The sequence below is a fragment of the Natrix helvetica genome (genome assembly GCF_964273705.1).
Source record: "Natrix helvetica genome assembly, chromosome: 2".
Lineage (NCBI taxonomy): Eukaryota > Metazoa > Chordata > Lepidosauria > Squamata > Natricidae > Natrix > Natrix helvetica.
In genome coordinates this window covers 198,351,502-198,370,301 of record NC_138552.1, presented here as the reverse complement: position 1 = coordinate 198,370,301, position 18,800 = coordinate 198,351,502, and the positions used below count along the sequence as shown (strand labels likewise).

The 18,800-nt window shown below is 38.8% G+C and overlaps 1 protein-coding gene across 1 annotated transcript; it reads left to right on the top strand.

Annotated features, from left to right (window-relative positions):
• Window positions 1-14,170: 14,170 nt before the first annotated feature.
• TAAR2 (trace amine associated receptor 2) lies at window positions 14,171-15,190 on the top strand (the record flags this gene model as incomplete). The annotated part of the gene is made up of 1 exon (XM_081940439.1): window positions 14,171-15,190. The coding sequence occupies one exon, from the start codon at window positions 14,171-14,173 to the stop codon at window positions 15,188-15,190; it is 1,020 nt and encodes a 339-aa protein (XP_081796565.1).
• Between the last annotated feature and the right edge of the window lie 3,610 nt (window positions 15,191-18,800).

Here is an 18,800-nt window from a genome sequence, read left to right as displayed (position 1 = left end):
GCCTCCATACTGCAAGGAGACCAGGATGAGATACAAAAGATAACACACATTTGTGCCATATTTGATCCTGGTGGCTGATCTGCCTTTGCTATTTCAATAACTTTAAGCTGAGTGCTCCAGAGATATTTGTTTACATACTTTTAAAAATAATCCTAATATTTTCTCAAGATATCTTCAGAGGTCCATAACACAACCTCCTTTAAGCAAACAGCACACTTGATGACACACATTCTGTCATTTCTTTCAAAACAATCTAGAATTTCAAAAGTTTTCCTCAGCTGAGTAAGCTTCCCCCCTCCCTTTCTCTACTGGATATTTCATCACAAACATACTTCTTTGGTATGGCCATATACTAAATAAATAAATACATCCTTTGGCATGTTCTAGTTGATGGGAGGGCAGCACACTTAGGAAGAAATAATATCAACACTGAGGAGAGGGGCACAATAGATACTATAAAGTAGTGCACATGTACTAAGTGACTTGGACAGACAATTACCAGCTGAGAACTGCTCGTAATGTTCACTTCCCATTTCTTATAAGAACAAAATTGAGACTCAGGAAAGTTGGGCATAGACAAATACACTTCATGCTACATAAGTACCATTCCTCTATTTAACAATCATGTATGAATGAATTCATGTTCTATAGATACATACTATATGACAACTAATTGTACTTGGGACTGAGAACCCAGCTTATAAAAAATAGTTCTTTGCAGTTTGAAAATAATATAATCAATAATTTATATTGATAATTTTATTATAAAAGACATAACAATACATGCTGATCAACTATGAATTGGATTAACTATTCTGCATGTCCATATATTCAGTCACATTTATTAAGTTGTCATTCAATGAATAAATAGTCTCTCAGTCTATATGATTTTTAACAAACCTTTGCTCATAATAGAATTGGCCAGTGTGCTTTATTTAATAGACTAAAATCGAACGCTTCTGTTAATAAAAATCATGTCCTGGTATCTTTCACCTGACTTGAGTATGAACCATAAAAGAAGACAGATTTTATAATTCCAGTCTCCTTTGACAGAAGAAGCATTGTGTCTTCACAATATTTATTGGCTTTTGTAAAGACTGAGCAAGCCCTATGCCATTATAGAAGCATTCATACAAACTACTCACTTTCTATGAGGCTATGCTCCTTCTAGGGAGAATGAAGGCTGCATTTGGCTTTTGGATGGCATTTTAAAGGCTACATCCAAAATATGGGACGATCTGGAACAGCAACAATGAATTGTAAATTTAAACTGAATTAAACTTAAATGGTCAATGTGATGAATCAGAGAATAATAGAATGTATGCCTTGGAGGGGACCATAAACTCAATGCAGTACATCCTATGCTCATTGCAAAAATTATTTAAACTGTCACCAGTTCACTATCCATTTCACCATCCATTCACAACTCCATTTGAATGAGGGCAAGTTCACCATTCTTCAAAGGAGTTTGTGAGTCTCCTTGACAGTTCTGAATTCCTCCTAAAGTTCATCCTGAGCCATCTTCCTTTTCATTATACAGTAACTTTCCAGTTACCACCCCTCTTGCATATTATAACCTTTTAGATATTTGAAACTTCTCTCAGTATTTTCTTCTGTAAAATATGCATTCTGCCTACTGCCAAGTTTTAGGAGTTCAACAGGAAAATTTGGAAAGGTTCTGGTGACTGCATCTATGGCTTTGGGGGACCCCATGCACCCAAGACCACAAAGTGCGTCCTTCTGTGTGTCACCTTCCCCCTCTCCCTTTGCTTCCTTTCCCTGGCTCACTGTCCCTCTTTGTCCCCCTTCCTCCTTCCTATCCCTCTGCCCATCCTGTCTTCCCCCCTCTCCTCCTCCTTCCCTTCAACCTTCCTCTCCCTCCTTCTCACTTACCTCTGATAATAACCTGCATGGATGATGTTAGATAGGGTGAATGGATGAGGCAGTCTTCAGCAACAAACAGCTCTTTATTAAGTGATAACTATGTACAATCCAGCAAAGACTCTGTCTGGCAGCAGCTCTTTTAGGGAGCTGTCAGGCCATTCAACCAATCAGATTTGAGTATTGTTCCCTCCAGAACAGAGGACCTTGGTGGAGACTACCAATCTGTTTGTCAGTATGTAACACCCCTCCCCTCTTAGTTGGGCTCTTCCAGCTTGTAATGTACTCACGCAGGTAGGCGGGTTTTCTGGTGACTCATCCAGACCTGCGCAGTTCAGTCAGCCCTGGATCTTCAGTCAGGTCGGATGAACCGGTTGTCTCTCTGGCTTCGCCTGGTGGAAGCTTCTGGAGCTTTCCATAGGGTGCAGCTGGACTTTCTGGAGCCGGTTCACTCAGAACTTGCTGCGGCCCTGCAACTTCCCCAGATAAGTACCAAGGCATCTTCGGGCTTGAGAAATCTGTGGAAGGAGTGAGTTCATGCTTTGGCTAACTCATGCAGGAGTTACCTCTGGTTGCCTAAGGTTGGATTGGGAGAGGAGGCCATGGAGTTGGTCAATGTGCCGCCTCCAAGTTCTACCATCCTTGAGCTCCAATTGATATGAACGAGATCCGGTAATTACTGTAACCGTGGCAGGAATCCAGAGGAGGCCCCCAACATAGTTATGGGTGTAAACTCGATCCCCTATGCTAAGGTGTCTAAGTTTGCTAGTCAAATCTGGGGGCATCACATCAGAGTAATTTAGGTCCTTACATCAGACTTAAGTGGTTAGTAGAGGAGGCGTGCAGAAGTGCACTCACGTGCCTATCGTCCTGTCACTGTATTTTTATTCTTTTATTCTTGTTCTCATTTTTGTTTGAAAAATTCCAACAAATAAATAAATAACAGGTCTCACTGATTTTACGAGCACAACTTTGACCAACTTTGAATCCAGCCCATTGACTGGAAAGACCAATAGATTTTAAACCAAAACTATTCAGCCTGCCCCAATATATACTCTGCATTGTTTTCTGTTTGAGAAAAAGAAAATACGGTAAATCTTTAAAATGTACTACTTTCTTCTCCCAGTTTGAAATCGCTGTCTTCCACATACATTTCTCTCACTTGTCTTATTTAGTCAGTGAAGCTCCTTCTGTTTTCCCCATCAAGGAGCAGGGTCCTATAAACAGTTGAGAAATGATAGTAGAAATGGAATATGGGGCGGGGGGATTAAATCCCCCCTCCATATCCTAGGGGATCAATCTGCTTGTAGTGCAGCACTGACAAGAGGGTCTGCTTGTGCAGGGGGTTGGACTAGAAGACCTCCAAGGTCCCTTCCAACTATAATTCTGTTACTCTACCTTTAGAATGAATTCAGTACAATCTCAGCGCCCAGTTTCCTTTGTGCAAACTGATTGTGACCCATGATTACAGAAATAAATACAGCTATCATGTCACTTATGTGTGTGTGTTTGTTCTTGCAATACATGGCAACATGTATCAATGTCATGATGTCATCCCAGTGTGCATTTCCGCTCCCTCTTCACTTCTGCATAATTGACTGCCATTAGCAGATCAAGAAAAACACAGCACAACCTGGTTTGCTGCTTTCCTCACAAAATGCAATCCTGCTGCTACATCTGAAGGGATTGGGTCCTGTGATCTCTGTGTTTCATTTTATAAGTTCCTGGAACAGTCAACTGTTCATTACACTTTCCACAGTTAAGGTCTACAAAACTTCAAAACCTTGCATAAGAGACAATGGCTCAAAACAGGACAAATATTAAATTTGACACCCTCTCCTGAAGCTACTAGCCATCAGGATCATACTAAGAATAGGCAGAGAATAAATATCCATGAGTTTGTAATCATTGGCAATAATTTGATCGGCGATGTACGTGAAGCTCAGAGATCAGTTTGGATTTCAGAATTTTGAGTGAAAAGAGATTTAATTGCAATGCCATTCCGTTTCTATCTTATCACCCTAGGGTTTTATCGCCAGATTTATAAACTTTGCATTCATGTACAATACATTTGAAGAATCACCTCATGATAAAAACCAAAATAATTGTGGTAATCTTTCCAGCAAGATTTAAGGAGAGGATTTTTTTGAGGGATATCTATTCTGCAAAGAAATTGCTTTAACTAGAAATGGGTGCTAAGCATTTTGAAGATTAAACAAGTGAACTTCCAGCAGGTCAGGCTTACGCTTAGTTTGGCAGTTTTTAAACTAATGGGTGCAACATTGGAGGAAAGGCAATGAAACATCATTTTAATCCGGTTATCAGGATGTCTGTTTGGATTAGTGGATTCTGAAAATGAGGACCTGGTGCCAGTAGTTGATACCGAGAACATCTTCAGGATCAGCAACCATTTCTCTTGGATTAGAAAATCACCCACCGATACACATGCAGCTCTTCAATTTAATTTTCCTTGACTGATTTTGAAAACAGTCCTCTGAACTTTGGATTGAATATTTGTTTTATCGTTCTTTTAGTTCAACGAGCCAGTGAATAGTTTTAGCTATATATTACATTCCTTCCAAAGAAAGTTTATATAAAGCTTACCACCACTTAAGTGTGTACTTGAACTTTAAAAAAAACTTCATCCTCTTGTGTCCTATTAGAGACAAACACTGCAGATTCCCAGAGAGCTTTCTTGCCCTCTGTTTTCCAAACAGAAGACCTCATTTGGGAAAGTAACATTTTGCAAAAGTCCAGCAACACTTAACTTCATTAGAGCCTTAATCACCTCTGTTGCGTAGCTCTCATTTATTATAGCCAAGAAGTAACACAGAGATGGATTAATGAGGTCTCTGGTTTCTATTGAAACCCAGCAGGACAGCAAATCTGAAGCACATGAGGAATATGCTTTCCCTTTTTGACCAACCCCACTATATTCATGTTTGCCAGGATGCAAACTTTGGCCTTTAGAGCATCCTTTGCCCTATTAAGCCTGTGACATTTGCTATCAACACCTCTAATTGCTACACTCGGTCAGTCCCCAAAGAGCATCCCCCATCTGCTTCCAATGGGTTTTCATTAGATGGCATCATGTACTTAACTTTCCTGAAACCTTTTGAACTATAGAAAGTTAGCACCCACTTCTCCTAGAAGAATGAAATATTTTGTGAAATATTAAAAAGGCAGAATATTATATTTCCCTGGATGAGAAATGGAAAAACATGTTCTTGAAAAGCAACCTCCACCTTTCTTAACAGTCCTCAGCAGATGTCAGCACTTAAAAGATAAAGAGATAGATAGCTCTATTAATAAACAAATTCTCTACAGCAAGGCCTGAACAAAGGTAGGATTAACCCTCAGCCACAATAGGAATTGCCCAAAAAGCCTCTTCATTGCAGCAGCCTAAACTTCAACCAAACGTAGCTCAGAGAAACTCCTAGGATTTGTACATGGCAACATGGGAGTCTGACAACAGCCAATAGAATACATGTTGTTGTACAGTAACAGGAAGCTCAAGTGCAAAGCCCAAGAGAAGGTATAAATGCTCAACTTCATGTGCTCAGCTGCACCAGACACCATGTGGTTCTGTTCATCATTAAACCATCTTTCCAATCAGCCTCCATGTTTCCAGTGTCTTTTTCCCAGTTTGGAACTGAATCAGATGGATATTTCAGATATTGCAGAGGCAGAGAAAAACTTTGGCTGATTACAAACTTATTATAAGTGATTTATTTTGAGCAGTGATTGAAGCAAAGAATAAATGTTAGACCTGGGAATTATGAAGGTTTTTTTTCCCCTCTTCTCCTCTCTCTTCTTTTTTTCTTGCTGCGGAGGATTAAGATGGTGTTAGCTTCTCTTCCGGTTTCAAAGTAGATGGATTATTTTAAACTTAAGATGGACCAGAATTTTGAAATAATATTTGTACAACTAACTGCAATTTTGGAACTGGATATCAAAGAAGAACAAAAGACTAAGATGGCCCCCATTGCTTTTTTCCACAGCAATTGAAGTAGATAAATCTAAGGTGGATTAGAACTCTGAAACAAGGATTGTATAACTAACTATAACTTTGAAACTGGACATCATGGAAAACTGGGAATTAGAAGAACTACGTGAGATTATAAAAAATATGCATAAATCAGTAAAATTAAGCCTAAATAGAATTCTGAACCCAGGGAAGCAGGGATCTAAAGAAGAATTCAAAGAAGAAGAAGGGGGGACAAGACAATGAAGGGGGAGAAATGGAGGGAAATAAATAGCAGACAAAAAACCACATCAGTCTTGATATTGGCATAGGGAAAATTGTAAAAAGAGGAGATGTCCCAACAAAAGGGGGGGGGGGAAGCAGATAAAAGTGGTTTTGAAGGTTGTTAGTGGCATAAAGAAAATTGAAGGAGGAGGCTATTCCCCAACAAAGATAAATATAAAATACTTGAGTGAGGGTGGTTTGGGAAAAAATGTTGGGAGTGGAGGTATTAAAACAAAGAAAAGGGAGAAAACAGGAACAGAGAAATGGGACAAAAGACTTACTAGGAAAAAAAATCAGATATCTAGATATGGGGAAATACAGTATAAAGTAAGGTAAGGGTTTTATTCCTAAATATGAAAATAAAATGGAGTTGCTAACTGGTTGAATATAATAATGGAAAGATAACTAAAAAAGCCCAAAATGTATTGAATATGGATAAATATGAAACTGATATGGGGAGGTTGTAAAGCAGAGGTTTCTGTTTCACTTTTACACATGATAATTAAAATGAGTTGAGAATTGACTGAAAATGACAATAGAAGGATAACTAAACATTGGTTAAAATATATGAGACATGGATATATATATATATATATATATATATATATATATATATATATATATATATATATATATATATATATATATATATATATATATATATATATATATATATATATATATATATAAAGATGATGAATAAAGTGAGATGTTTACTGCTTGTTTTTTTACATAATAGATTAAGGGAATTGTAACAAACATTGAACAGAGTGGTGTGTTATTTATAGACAATTTAAGGATAACTTAATCCAAGTTGTAGAAAAATAGAGAGGGAACATGGAATAAATCTACAATGGGAAATTACTGAGATTTTAAGACAGAATCACATGTCAAACTAGTGGCCCAGATGCGTCATGTGCGGGCAATGCCCACCCGTTTAGCAAAGGGGGGAAATGTCACAATACGTCATGTGACGACAATGTAACACTGCATGTTTGACACGCCTGCTCCGGAAGGTCAAAGTGGAATAAGCTGCACACAGTTCTTCCTCCACCTTTCCCCACAGCAACAACTCTATGCCCAGCACCATCCCATAAGTTTCTATGGCTACAGATGGATGAATGTAGATTCCCTACTGATAATTCCATAACTCTACCTCTACAGCACTTTAATTATAAGGATTAGGATGCAAAAATTTTGCCTTATTCAGTTCTCAGTTGCTGTTACAAAAAAGTTTACTACATTTTGTGCTTATCCCTGGAGCCCCAAAAGGGATTTATTTATTAGTTTTATATTCTGCCTTATATTCTTCAGAGTTCAAGGTCGCCTACCCAGAATCTCTATTTACTTTATCCTCACAATAATAGTCTTGTGAAGTAGATTCAGCTGAGAGAAAGAGATTGAATGAGCTGATACAAAAGAGCAATGAGCTGAAAATAACACAAAGAATGCACAGACGGATGCATAGCTTTATGAGAACAGGAAAAGTTGGACTGCCAAGAATATAAACAAATATTTGTCACTATGAGGACTAGAGATAAGAGGAAGTCAAAGTCTCCTCTCTACTTAGGGTGGCACCACAAAAGAATGTGTAATGTTTGAGATGTGTCTGGGCATAGAATTGTTCTGAATTGTCATTGCTGCTCAGTCACTGTCACTTTCTTTTCATATATCATATAATTTAATATGAATAATATGTGGATGTGGATGTGGATGGATAGTTAGGTAGGTAGATAGGTGGATGGATGGATGGATGAATAGATAAATAGATGGATGAATAGATGGATGGATGGATGAATGAATAGATAAATGGTTGTAATTCTTTTCAGTTTGAGCACAAGTAATGTGAAATGAGTGCAAAAAAATAAAATAAAAAATAAAACGGATGCAATTTTAGGTTGTATCAACAGGGTTCAAGTTTCCAAATCACAGAAATCAGTAGTTCCAGTTTATTCTGCATTGTTCAGAACTCCATACTGACTACCCTGTTTCCCCGAAAATAAGACCTCCCCGGATAATAAGCCCAATCAGGCTTTTGAGCACATGCTCTAAAATAAGCTCTCCCCCGAAAATAAACCCTCCCTGAAAATATTGCAACCCAGCAGCAGCCATGAGGTGACTATGCTCACTGCCTCCTGCACCTCAAAAATAATAAGACCTCCCTGAAAATAAGGCCAGGTACTTATTTCAGGGGTCAAAAGAAAATAAAACCCTGTCTTATTTTCGGGGAAACACGGTATTATGTGCAGCTCTAAGCATCCCCATTTACAGGTAAAAAGCATTTGGATAAACTGGACCAGCTTCAAGAACAGGCAGGGAAGATGATTAGGAAACTGGAAATTAAATTCTATGATACCACTGGGAATTCTTTAAAAAGAGAAATAATAGTGTATGTTACACAGAAGAAGGTCAGGAAATATTTTTCCAGAAAGCAGGTAATTAGATTGTAGAAAGCAGATTTTAATCCTAAGAATAACAAACAGCTAGGTGGTTAAGCATGGCTGATCTTGGCCAAACTTGAAAATCTAATCAAGTTAGGACCTTTTAATATTGGATAGGAGGCCATCAGGATCCAATTCATGCTATTGTCAAAGAAAGTATGTAGTTTCCATAAGTTCAAATTAAAAACAGTTTTTATCCTTACCTAACAACAAGAGCAATTTGATAGTGAAACCAAATATTCCACAGGTGTCAGTGTGACATGAGCTTCTGTATCTATGATCTGGATCCATAGCTTAATGGCTATGTTTCAAAGCCAAAGAGCCAGTGCTGTCCAAAGATGTCTCAGTGGTCATGTGGTCGGCATGACTAAATGCCGAAAGAGCACGGAATGCTGTTACCTTCCCACCAAAGGTGGTCGCCGTTTTTCTACTTTCATGTTTACATGCTTTCAAACTGCTAGGTTGGCAGAAGCTAGGACAAGTAACGGGAGCTCACTCCATTATGTGGCGCTAGGGATTCGAATTGCCAAACTGCCAACCTTTCTGATCAACAAGCTCAGCGACTTAGCCACTGAGCCACCGCATCCCTTTCCTTCTGAATACAGATCTCTGTAATAGTTTGTATCTATAAGGGAGCTCCAATGTAGATTTCTAAGGTCTCAGCCTCCCCCCTATGCAGTTTTAATATCTACATGTAACCACTGAGAAAATAAATACATTGACAATATTCAGCTATATAGCGCCATACCAAATTAATCTGGAGCTTTGTGTTATTTTGATCATGTACCTGGAGTTTGGGAGGAATTGAATATATAAAAATAATTTTAAATCCCAACAAAACAGAAATATGGTTTGGAGATGAATAATGCTTTAGCTCCTGTTACCCATGGTTCCTCTTTAAGCATCAGATGGAAGCCAGGGGCAAGGAGCCCTTGGCCAGGGTTTGGTTGGCACACCAATTGCAGATCTTTTGGGATCAGAGTTGTTTTGACTTGTGCCTCTATTAAGTCATTAATTATAATTATTCCAATATAGAATTGTCCTTTCGAGATGACTCAAAAGCTGAATCTAGTCCAAAAGGCAGCAACCAGAAACACTAGGTTTAGAAGCATTACAGCTGTTGCCAATTAGGTTTTCAGAGTTCAATTCAAAGTGCTGGTTATCATCTATAAAGAATTAACCAGATGCAATCTGACGGTCCCTCTCTTTGGGATTTCACTTCATGCAGACTTAGAGTCCTCATTCTTTATACAATGAAGAATAGGAGCTGGGAGTCTACTTTCTCAGTGATGCTCCTATATTATGGAACACCTTGCTTTCTGAGCTCTGTTTTGCTTTCTTATATACCTTTAAAAACTACCATTCTGATCAGTGGTGGGATTCATTTTTTTGTACTACCGGTTCTGTAGGTGTGGCTTGGTGGGCGTGGCAGGGCAAGGATACTGTAAAATCTCCATTCCCTCCCCACTCCAGGGCAAGGATACTGCAAAATCTCCATTCCCTTCCCACTCCAGGGGAAGGATACTGCAAAATCTCCATTCCCTTCCCACTCCAGGGGAAGGATACTGCAAAATCTCCATTCCCTTCCCACTCCAGGGGAAGGATACTGCAAAATCTCCATTCCCTTCCCACTCCAGGGGAAGGATACTGCAAAATCTCCATTCCCTTCCCACTCCAGGGGAAGGATACTGCAAAATCTCCATTCCCTTCCCACTCCAGGGGAAGGATACTGCAAAATCTCCATTCCCTCCCCACTCCAGGGGAAGGATACTGCAAAATCTCCATTCCCTTCCCACTCCAGGGCAAGGATACTGTAAAATCTCCATTCCCTTCCCACTCCAGGGGAAGGATACTGCAAAATCTCCATTCCCTTCCCACTCCAGGGGAAGGATACTGCAAAATCTCCATTCCCTTCCCACTCCAGGGGAAGGATACTGTAAAATCTCCATTCCCTCCCCACTCCAGGGGAAGGATACTGCAAAATCTCCATTCCCTTCCCACTCCAGGGGAAGGATACTGCAAAATCTCCATTCCCTTCCCACTCCAGGGGAAGGATACTGCAAAATCTCCATTCCCTCCCCACTCCAGGGCAAGGATACTGCAAAATCTCCATTCCCTTCCCACTCCAGGGCAAGGATACTGTAAAATCTCCATTCCCTTCCCACTCCAGGGCAAGGATACTGTAAAATCTCCATTCCCTCCCCACTCCAGGGCAAGGATACTGCAAAATCTCCATTCCCTTCCCACTCCAGGGGAAGGATACTGCAAAATCTCCATTCCCTTCCCACTCCAGGGCAAGGATACTGTAAAATCTCCTCCCCACTCCATGGGAAGAATACTGCAAAATCCCCATTCCCTCTCCATCAGCTGGGACTCAGGAGGCAGAGAATAGATGGCGGCAGGGCCAGTCAGAGGTGGTATTTACTGGTTCTCCAAACTACTCAAAATTTCGGCTACTGGTTCTCCTAAACTGGTCAAAATCTGCTGAATACCACCTCTGATTCTGATGACCCTTTTATCTGCAGAGAGATTTGGGCTTCCTCTGCCAAGGCAGCCCAGACACTTTGCCAAGGAAGCCCAATTCTATATTTTCCTTGTTTATGAACAACCTTCAGTCTTTATCAGGACTGGCTATAGATCAGCAATTGTATTGATATCCCAATAAATCAACCAGATAAAAGATTGAATCCCTTTCAGTCATTGCCTTGTTCAATTTTTTTTATTAGTTTATCAAGATTTAATATAAATACAAAGCACAAAAAACACAACAATGAGAAAATAACAGAAGAAAAGAGGAAAAGTGTACGGCAAGAAGGAAAAAGAAAGAAAAAAATATTGACCTCCAACTCTTTTTGGTGCAGTAGAATAAGATAATAAAATAAAACTTCAACTTTTTACTTTTATATACTATAAACGAACTGTTTCTATAACAAAAAAACTATCTAATTGGCAAAACCCAAAACAAAAGTTTCATTTTTTCCCCACCTCAAGCACAAAGTCCAGAAGTGGTTTCCAAGCAAAAACAAAGGTTTTTTTTAAAAAAAAGGTTGTCGTTAAAAAAAAAAGGTACAAAGTGATGCTACTTTTATCTGCAATTATTACAAATTCCTTCCTTTAATTTGTATTGATCAGCAAATTGACTGAGGGGCTTAAATTGCCTTTTCCAGTTCTAGGATTCTAAATTCAACCTCTCCTACCATATACTGACTTTGATTCTTCTCCTCCTACTCACAAAATTTAAAACTTAACTTCACACAATCTGATTTGGCCCGCAGAGGAGATTTTCAACAACAGCTTGACTGAAAGAAATCTCATTTTCTGATTGCACTCTGATCTAAAAGTGTCACTCTTGAGTAAGTTATAACACATGGTAGATGCTGTTTCATAGCTGAGACTATAATGGCCTTGAAAGGAATAATTCATCCAGGAGCTTCAGTCTCATTGGTAGTAATCAACCTCAATGCTTTTCCCCAACATTCTGAGCAATTGTTTATCTGTCCAATAGTCTCTGGGGAGTTGAATTGCTGTGTTATAAAACCACAGCATGATTATATCCCTATTTGTTTTTTTGAAAAAGAACGAGCTCTTCTGGATATCCAACAGAACATTGATAATTTCAGTAAATCCATGCAAACGGCTTTCAGGTAGGAGCAGTAGTGGGATTCAGCCAGTTCGCACCACTTCAGGAGAATCGGTTGTTAAGTTTCTGAGCAGTTTGGCGAACTGCTTGTTGAAAGAAATCATTAGGGCAGAGAACCGGTTGTTAAATTATTTGAATCCCACCACTGGGTAGGAGATGAAAGAAAGAAGGAGCTGCAGTGCACTGCATGTTACTAGCAGTGGGGTGGATTCTAGTAATATATATCTGTGAAGCTTATTAACATTTGAGAATATATTTAGCAGGAATAAATGTTGTGAAACCGATCAGCAACACTGTGGTTGCAGGTTCCATTCAGTGCAACCATGAAATTCTTGCTGAGACTTATAACTGTTTTTTTTTAATTTGACTCCAATTGCACATTTGATCTGCAGCATTACAGAATAAGAGCATTACAACTCCTTTCCAGGTGAATCCAGAAGCATTCTTTGGAAGAGGGCAGTATCTACAAAAAGGAAGAAGGACTGAAAGGAATGTAGAAGGAAATAACTTAATTGAAGTCATTAACCAACAGAAGGGAATTGGTATTCAAATATCCAAAACTAAACTGATAATAATAGGAGTAAAATCTCTCTCTCTCTCTCTCTCTCTTTCTCTCTCACACACATACACACACACACACATACACACACACACTGAGAGAGAGAGAGAGAGAGAGAGGGAGGGAGGGAGGGAGGGAGGGAGGGGGGAGAGGGAGAGGGAGAGAGAAATAAAATACTAACATTATCCAGAATAAATTTAAGAAACTTGAAAAGAGTATATAAATAATAATTGATATGGCATGTACAATACACACCAAAGTAAGAAATAAGTTAAACAGTGACTACTGGTTAATGTGGAGCCTGGGCTATTTATGAGCTATTCATTCTCAGGCAACTTGAATTCCTCTTAATTATTCTTTGCCTGATTCTGTATGCCACCAACCAAACCTGGCAACCTTTTGTGTTGATTCAGAGTTGTTGTAGGAAAGTAGAAATTGCTTATACTGTTAATTGTTGTGTCCTGTTTTGGCAGTCAGGAGTAAAGTACTTAGAGCATTTTGAGGTTTTGTATAAAATTGGCAACATTTGTTCAATAATTTCTATCTGTCCTGAGTCACAAGGACATACTTGTAATGAATATGGTATCTTTTTGTATTTTCCAGCCAGAAGCGCTAAGAAAAAGGCCTTTCTTTTATTTAGGATATTAAACTGGGATAATAAGTGGGTATCCTAAAAAAAAGTCCTAGGAGAAAGAGCTAGTTTCTGAGTCAATTTAGCTAGTATGAAGGGATATTGAAATAGAAAATGATTACAGGCAAATATTCTGCTATAGTTGGTTATAAATATTTTAAATAAATAAGCTGTAAAATTGAATCTTGAAGGATTGAATATCTTCCTTTGATTACAAGATACCCTATTTCTCCAAAAATAAAACCTCCATGGATAATAAGTCCAATTGAGCTTTTGAGTGCATGCGCTAAAATAAACCGTCCCCTGAAAATAAGCCCTCCCCAAAAATATTGCAACACAGCAGCAGCCATGAGATATTTATTTCTTTGTACAGTCTCACCTCCTCCACTCAAATGCTCAAGTATTTAATTGTTTTTATATTATTTATATTGTTATTTATGTATTTTATCTGTGTTTCATTGACTGTACACCGCCCCGAGTCCCTTTTTGGGGAGAGGGGGCGGTTTATAAATCCAAATAAATAAATAAATAAATAAATAAGATAATGACACTCGCTGCCTCCTGCACCTCAAAAATAATAAGACCTCCCCCGAAAATAAGGCCAAGTGTTTATTTCAGGGATCAAAAGAAAATAAGACCCTGTCTTATTTTTGGGAAAACAAGGTACATTCTGGGGATTCTAATGTAAAATAATTCAGTTAAGTGGGAACTACAGACAGGAGTATACATTTCTGCATCTAATACTTGTCTCAATTTCAGATAAAATACTATGGGTTTTCCTAATGCCTCCAAGCATGTCATTGATTGTTCTGAATTTGGAAATAAATCCTGTCCTGAAAATCCATGGCCTGCGGGTATGCGAGGAGCTATATATATATGTCTAAGTGGATGTATCATCATCACCGTCTTCGGAAATATGGCTATCATCATATCAATCGGCTATTTCAGACAGCTGCATTCCCCAACTAACTTCCTCATCCTTTCCATGGCCATCACCGATTTCCTCCTTGGCTCCTTCATTATGCCCTACAGCATGGTTAGATCAGTGGAAAATTGTTGGTATTTTGGAATGACTTTCTGCAAGATCCACTACAGTTTTGACTTGATGCTCTGCTTGGTGTCTATTTTTCACCTTTGCTTAATTGCAGTAGATCGATTCTACGCCATCTGCTATCCTCTTCATTATTCACACAAAATTACAGTCCCTAGAATCAGGCAATTAATTATCGTTTGCTGGTCAGTGCCATGTTCTTTTGCTTTTGGGTTGGGTTTGTCTGAAGCGTATGCTTCTGACATTGATTTTTATGAGGTTTTGGTTGCATGTTCTAGTTCTTGTCCAATAATATTTAATAAACTTTGGGGAACTGTTCTGTTTTCATTTGGTTTCTTTATTCCTGCCTCTGTGATAACTGGAATTTATGTAAAAATCTTTGAGGTGTCTAAAAAACATCTGAGGGTCATGAAAAGTTCAGGCGATAAAAATTCTAACCAGCTTTCTAAAAGCACAGACAGAAAAGCTGCTAAGACCTTAAGTATTGTGATAGGGGTTTTCCTCTTCTGTTGGTTTCCATGTTTTGTCACAATTTTAATTGACCCTTTTTTAGGTTTTTCAACTCCTGCTGTGCTGTTTGATGGCCTCAATTGGCTTGGTTACTTCAACTCCAGCTGTAACCCATTAATATATGGCTTTTTTTACCCATGGTTTCAAAAAGCATTTAGATACATCCTCTCAGGAAAGATATTCCAACAACATTTCTCTACTGCTAATCTCTTTCTTGAACATAAATGAATGAATGAATGAATGAATGAATAAATAAATGAATAAATGTCTCATTGATCAAACTAAGGCAATCAGTGTTGTTTTTTTAAAACCTGAAATGGTATCCTTTGTGCAAGGACAGAAAACGGTCTATAAACCCAACACCCAGCCTCTTAAATGTCATACGGATGGAAGAAATGTGGCAGAAGATAGAATTGGTATCATCAATGAAAAGGAAGGATTCTGGTGATGATGGTGAGAAGTGTTTTTCAGGAACCTTTGGCAATTGTCCAGCTGATACTTCAGGAAGCCCTGGACATTCTACAGTCTTTATATGCTCTTGAATGTAAAACTATGTAAATTAGGAGGACACTACACATGCAATTTCATCCACACTGTCCTGCAATCCTATATTTAAAAACTGGTTTAAAATAGATGTCTGTTAAAAAAAAATCATATCTCCTCCTGCAGGCTGGTAGTGCTAGAAGCTTTATATTAATGGGTTGGGTCCTTAATATCAAGAGAAAACTGAAAAGGGCAGTTTTCATGAAATGATGAGGTGAAAACTCTCAGGGGGCCACATCATGCATAAAAGAAGAGGATTCCCCCCCTGAAACATAGCATATAATTCACAAGAGGGTCAGCCTTGAGATGACAACTTCTTCCACCTCAGCAACAGAGTGAAAAGTTGCAAGGGGTATTTCAAAGAGAATTTATGACAACAGATATGAGAATCTCCTCCAAATCACCTCCCAGTTACCTTTCATGTATAAATATCAAGAACATTCCAGCCTCACATGTATCTCAGCAAGTGACGTGCGGTGAGGTTTATGGCTGGTGAGGCTGGTGACGTCATCAGGGTTTAAAAAAAAAAATAGCCAACATCTTAAGAAACCCCAAAGACAAAATCCAACTAGAAAACCAAGGAGTCTACAAAATACCATGCAAAATCTGCCCAGCAATATACATAGGACAAACAAACAGGAGAATAAATGCACGCATCACAGAACACAAAAACGCAGTAAGAAAAAAAGAAAAAACTTCTTCCCTTTTCCAGCACCTTAAAGCTACAGGACATGAAATCAACTTTGAAGGAGCCAGGTTAATCTCCAAAACAGAACACCTCCACAAGAGAATAATCATGGAAGCCATCGAAATAGAGAAACACCCCCACAGCATGAACAAACGTGATGATACCTCCCGCCTACCAAACATCTGGAAACCAGCCCTAGCCAACAAACGAATACCACCCACCACCCAAGCCCTTATAATACAAAACAACAATGCACACGCAGCCTGCACCAATCAGCACCAATCTACCAATCATGATACAACCACACAACCAATCATTCCACTTACTGAAACAAAGCCAGCACCCCATCCCCTCCCACCAAGACTTACAGAAAGACGGCAGCTCCGTTCCCATTTTAAGCCCACATTTTGAGCCCACGCTTGAAGATGGCAGGTGCGATCCTGCCAAAACGTTGCAAAGACGATCTCAACTTTACACGGGAAAAGACCCGAATACAACAAAACCAGCATATATAGTATATAATATTATATACTATTATTTCATGAAGAGAGGCGAGGCTCTGCCTCCCCTGCCTCCCATGACCGCACGTCCCTGCTCAGCAACATATGCAAAAAACTTGCAGAATTCATATTATTTAAACCAGAAGCAGTAATTTCTACCAAGATGGTACTTTCCCGCAATATTCTGAAATAAAATCATACATTTTAATGCTTCCAGCTTAATTTAACATGCAAAAAATATTCAAAAACATACTTGTGTACCTGATTAATAAGGAACGATGTTCTTTTCTTTTTTAAAAAAAAACCTTTAATCTTTGTTAATCAAACTGTTTGCAAACTTTAAAAATGGTATCTCTATTTTTAATTTTAATAATCAGAAATGGAGTTTATACTTGCTTCTTCATAACAAGCAAGAATGTATTGTAAATAGATTCATTTGCAGCATTGTGAAGTAAGCTGGTTCAATCTGCAACGATCTTTTACATGGCATAATGCAATACTATGAATAAATATTTTACAGGAAAACCCATCCTCTTCAGAGAAACTTAGCTGACGTTTCTTTTTACACTGCTTTCCCTGAACTTTAAGTACTTTGTTCTGCCATAAGTTTTGGGTTTTCTTTTGTTTTTCTGTATTTCTCAGAGCCAACTGCTCAGCAGAATATTGCTTGATGGAACACTTCCGTTGATATGGTGTTCTTGAAGCTAGAAAGATCTGGTAAATAAACTGTAAGCCACACTATGAATCTGGTTGATACAGTGATATTCAGCAGGTTCTGACCAGTTCTGGAGAACCAGTAGTGGAAATTTTAAGTAGTTCGGAGAACCGGTAAATACCACCACTGACTGGACCTGCCCCCATCTATTCTCTGCCTCCCAGATCCCAGCTGATCAGGAGAGAATTGGGATTTTGCAGTAACCTTCCCCTGCCACACCCACCAAGCCATGCCCACAGAACCAGGAGAGAGAAAAAATTAGTAAAAAATTTGAATCTCATCACTGGGTTGATACATATATGCACCCAGGCCAATATTAATAACAGTAGTAATTAATTCAGGATTTCCAATGGAGTGCAATTGCACATAATATATAATCCTACATGTTCTCGGTCACAGAAGTCGCATTGCCCCTCCAGCCACTCACTAGAACCAGTGTTCAAGAAAGCCTAGTATCTTGCATATTCTCAGACAATGTCCTGAGACATCATTCTTGATGGACTGTCAGGGTGTAGGGTTAATTGATTAATCAGTAGCTGGCAAACCACATTGATTAAATCAGTCAAAATCCACATTCCTTCCTCTCTTAATCCTTTGGCTCTTAATCTCTTTTGCTAACAAGAAGGGCACAATGGAAAGACATTAGACATCACATTCCATGCAGCAAAATATTCACTAAGTAGAGAGTCACGTATCTATATCATGAAGTATCCATGAGGTGTTCATGAGGAAAGTATGCATCTGTAAACCAATCAATAGTTGCCAAGTGTATTTTCTGTCCAATGAGCTTTTACTATTCTGAGAAGTTTGACAATAAAAGGGAGCCCCGAACAATGCTCTGGGTGGGTGCCCTTCGGGGTGCCTTCCATCGGGTGGCCTTCCCAGCACAACCTTACTCCTGTCTGCGTCTGCTTTTCTACGTCACCAACACAGGGCAAAATAGTTTTTTGCTAAGAACCTGAACAAATGAAAGATTTAGTGAATAAAAAAAACCACCTGAAAAACTATTGTTATATTCCTATATGTGAATAAGTTTAGGAGATACATGAATGATCATTTAGTTTCCAGGCCTTGTCTCTTCCATCTCATGATGTCCTGCTTCACATTGCACAAAACTCCACATCTGTTTGACCCAAATCTCCCTTAATGTTAAAGAATTATAGGAAAGGAGTCCAGAGGGCTTCAAATTGACATATATACACTTCATGAGCATAAGCCAGTGACGTGCAGTCAGGTGAGGCAAGTGAGGCACAACCTCACCGCTCTCATCATGAAAAGAAAAAAAAATGTTAAAGGAAAAAGTTGAGCTAGTTGCTGCCTCACCGTAGATGACTCTGCTTATCTGTTAAAAAAAGCCTCTTAAAAAGTGCCCTCTACTATGACTGCATGCCT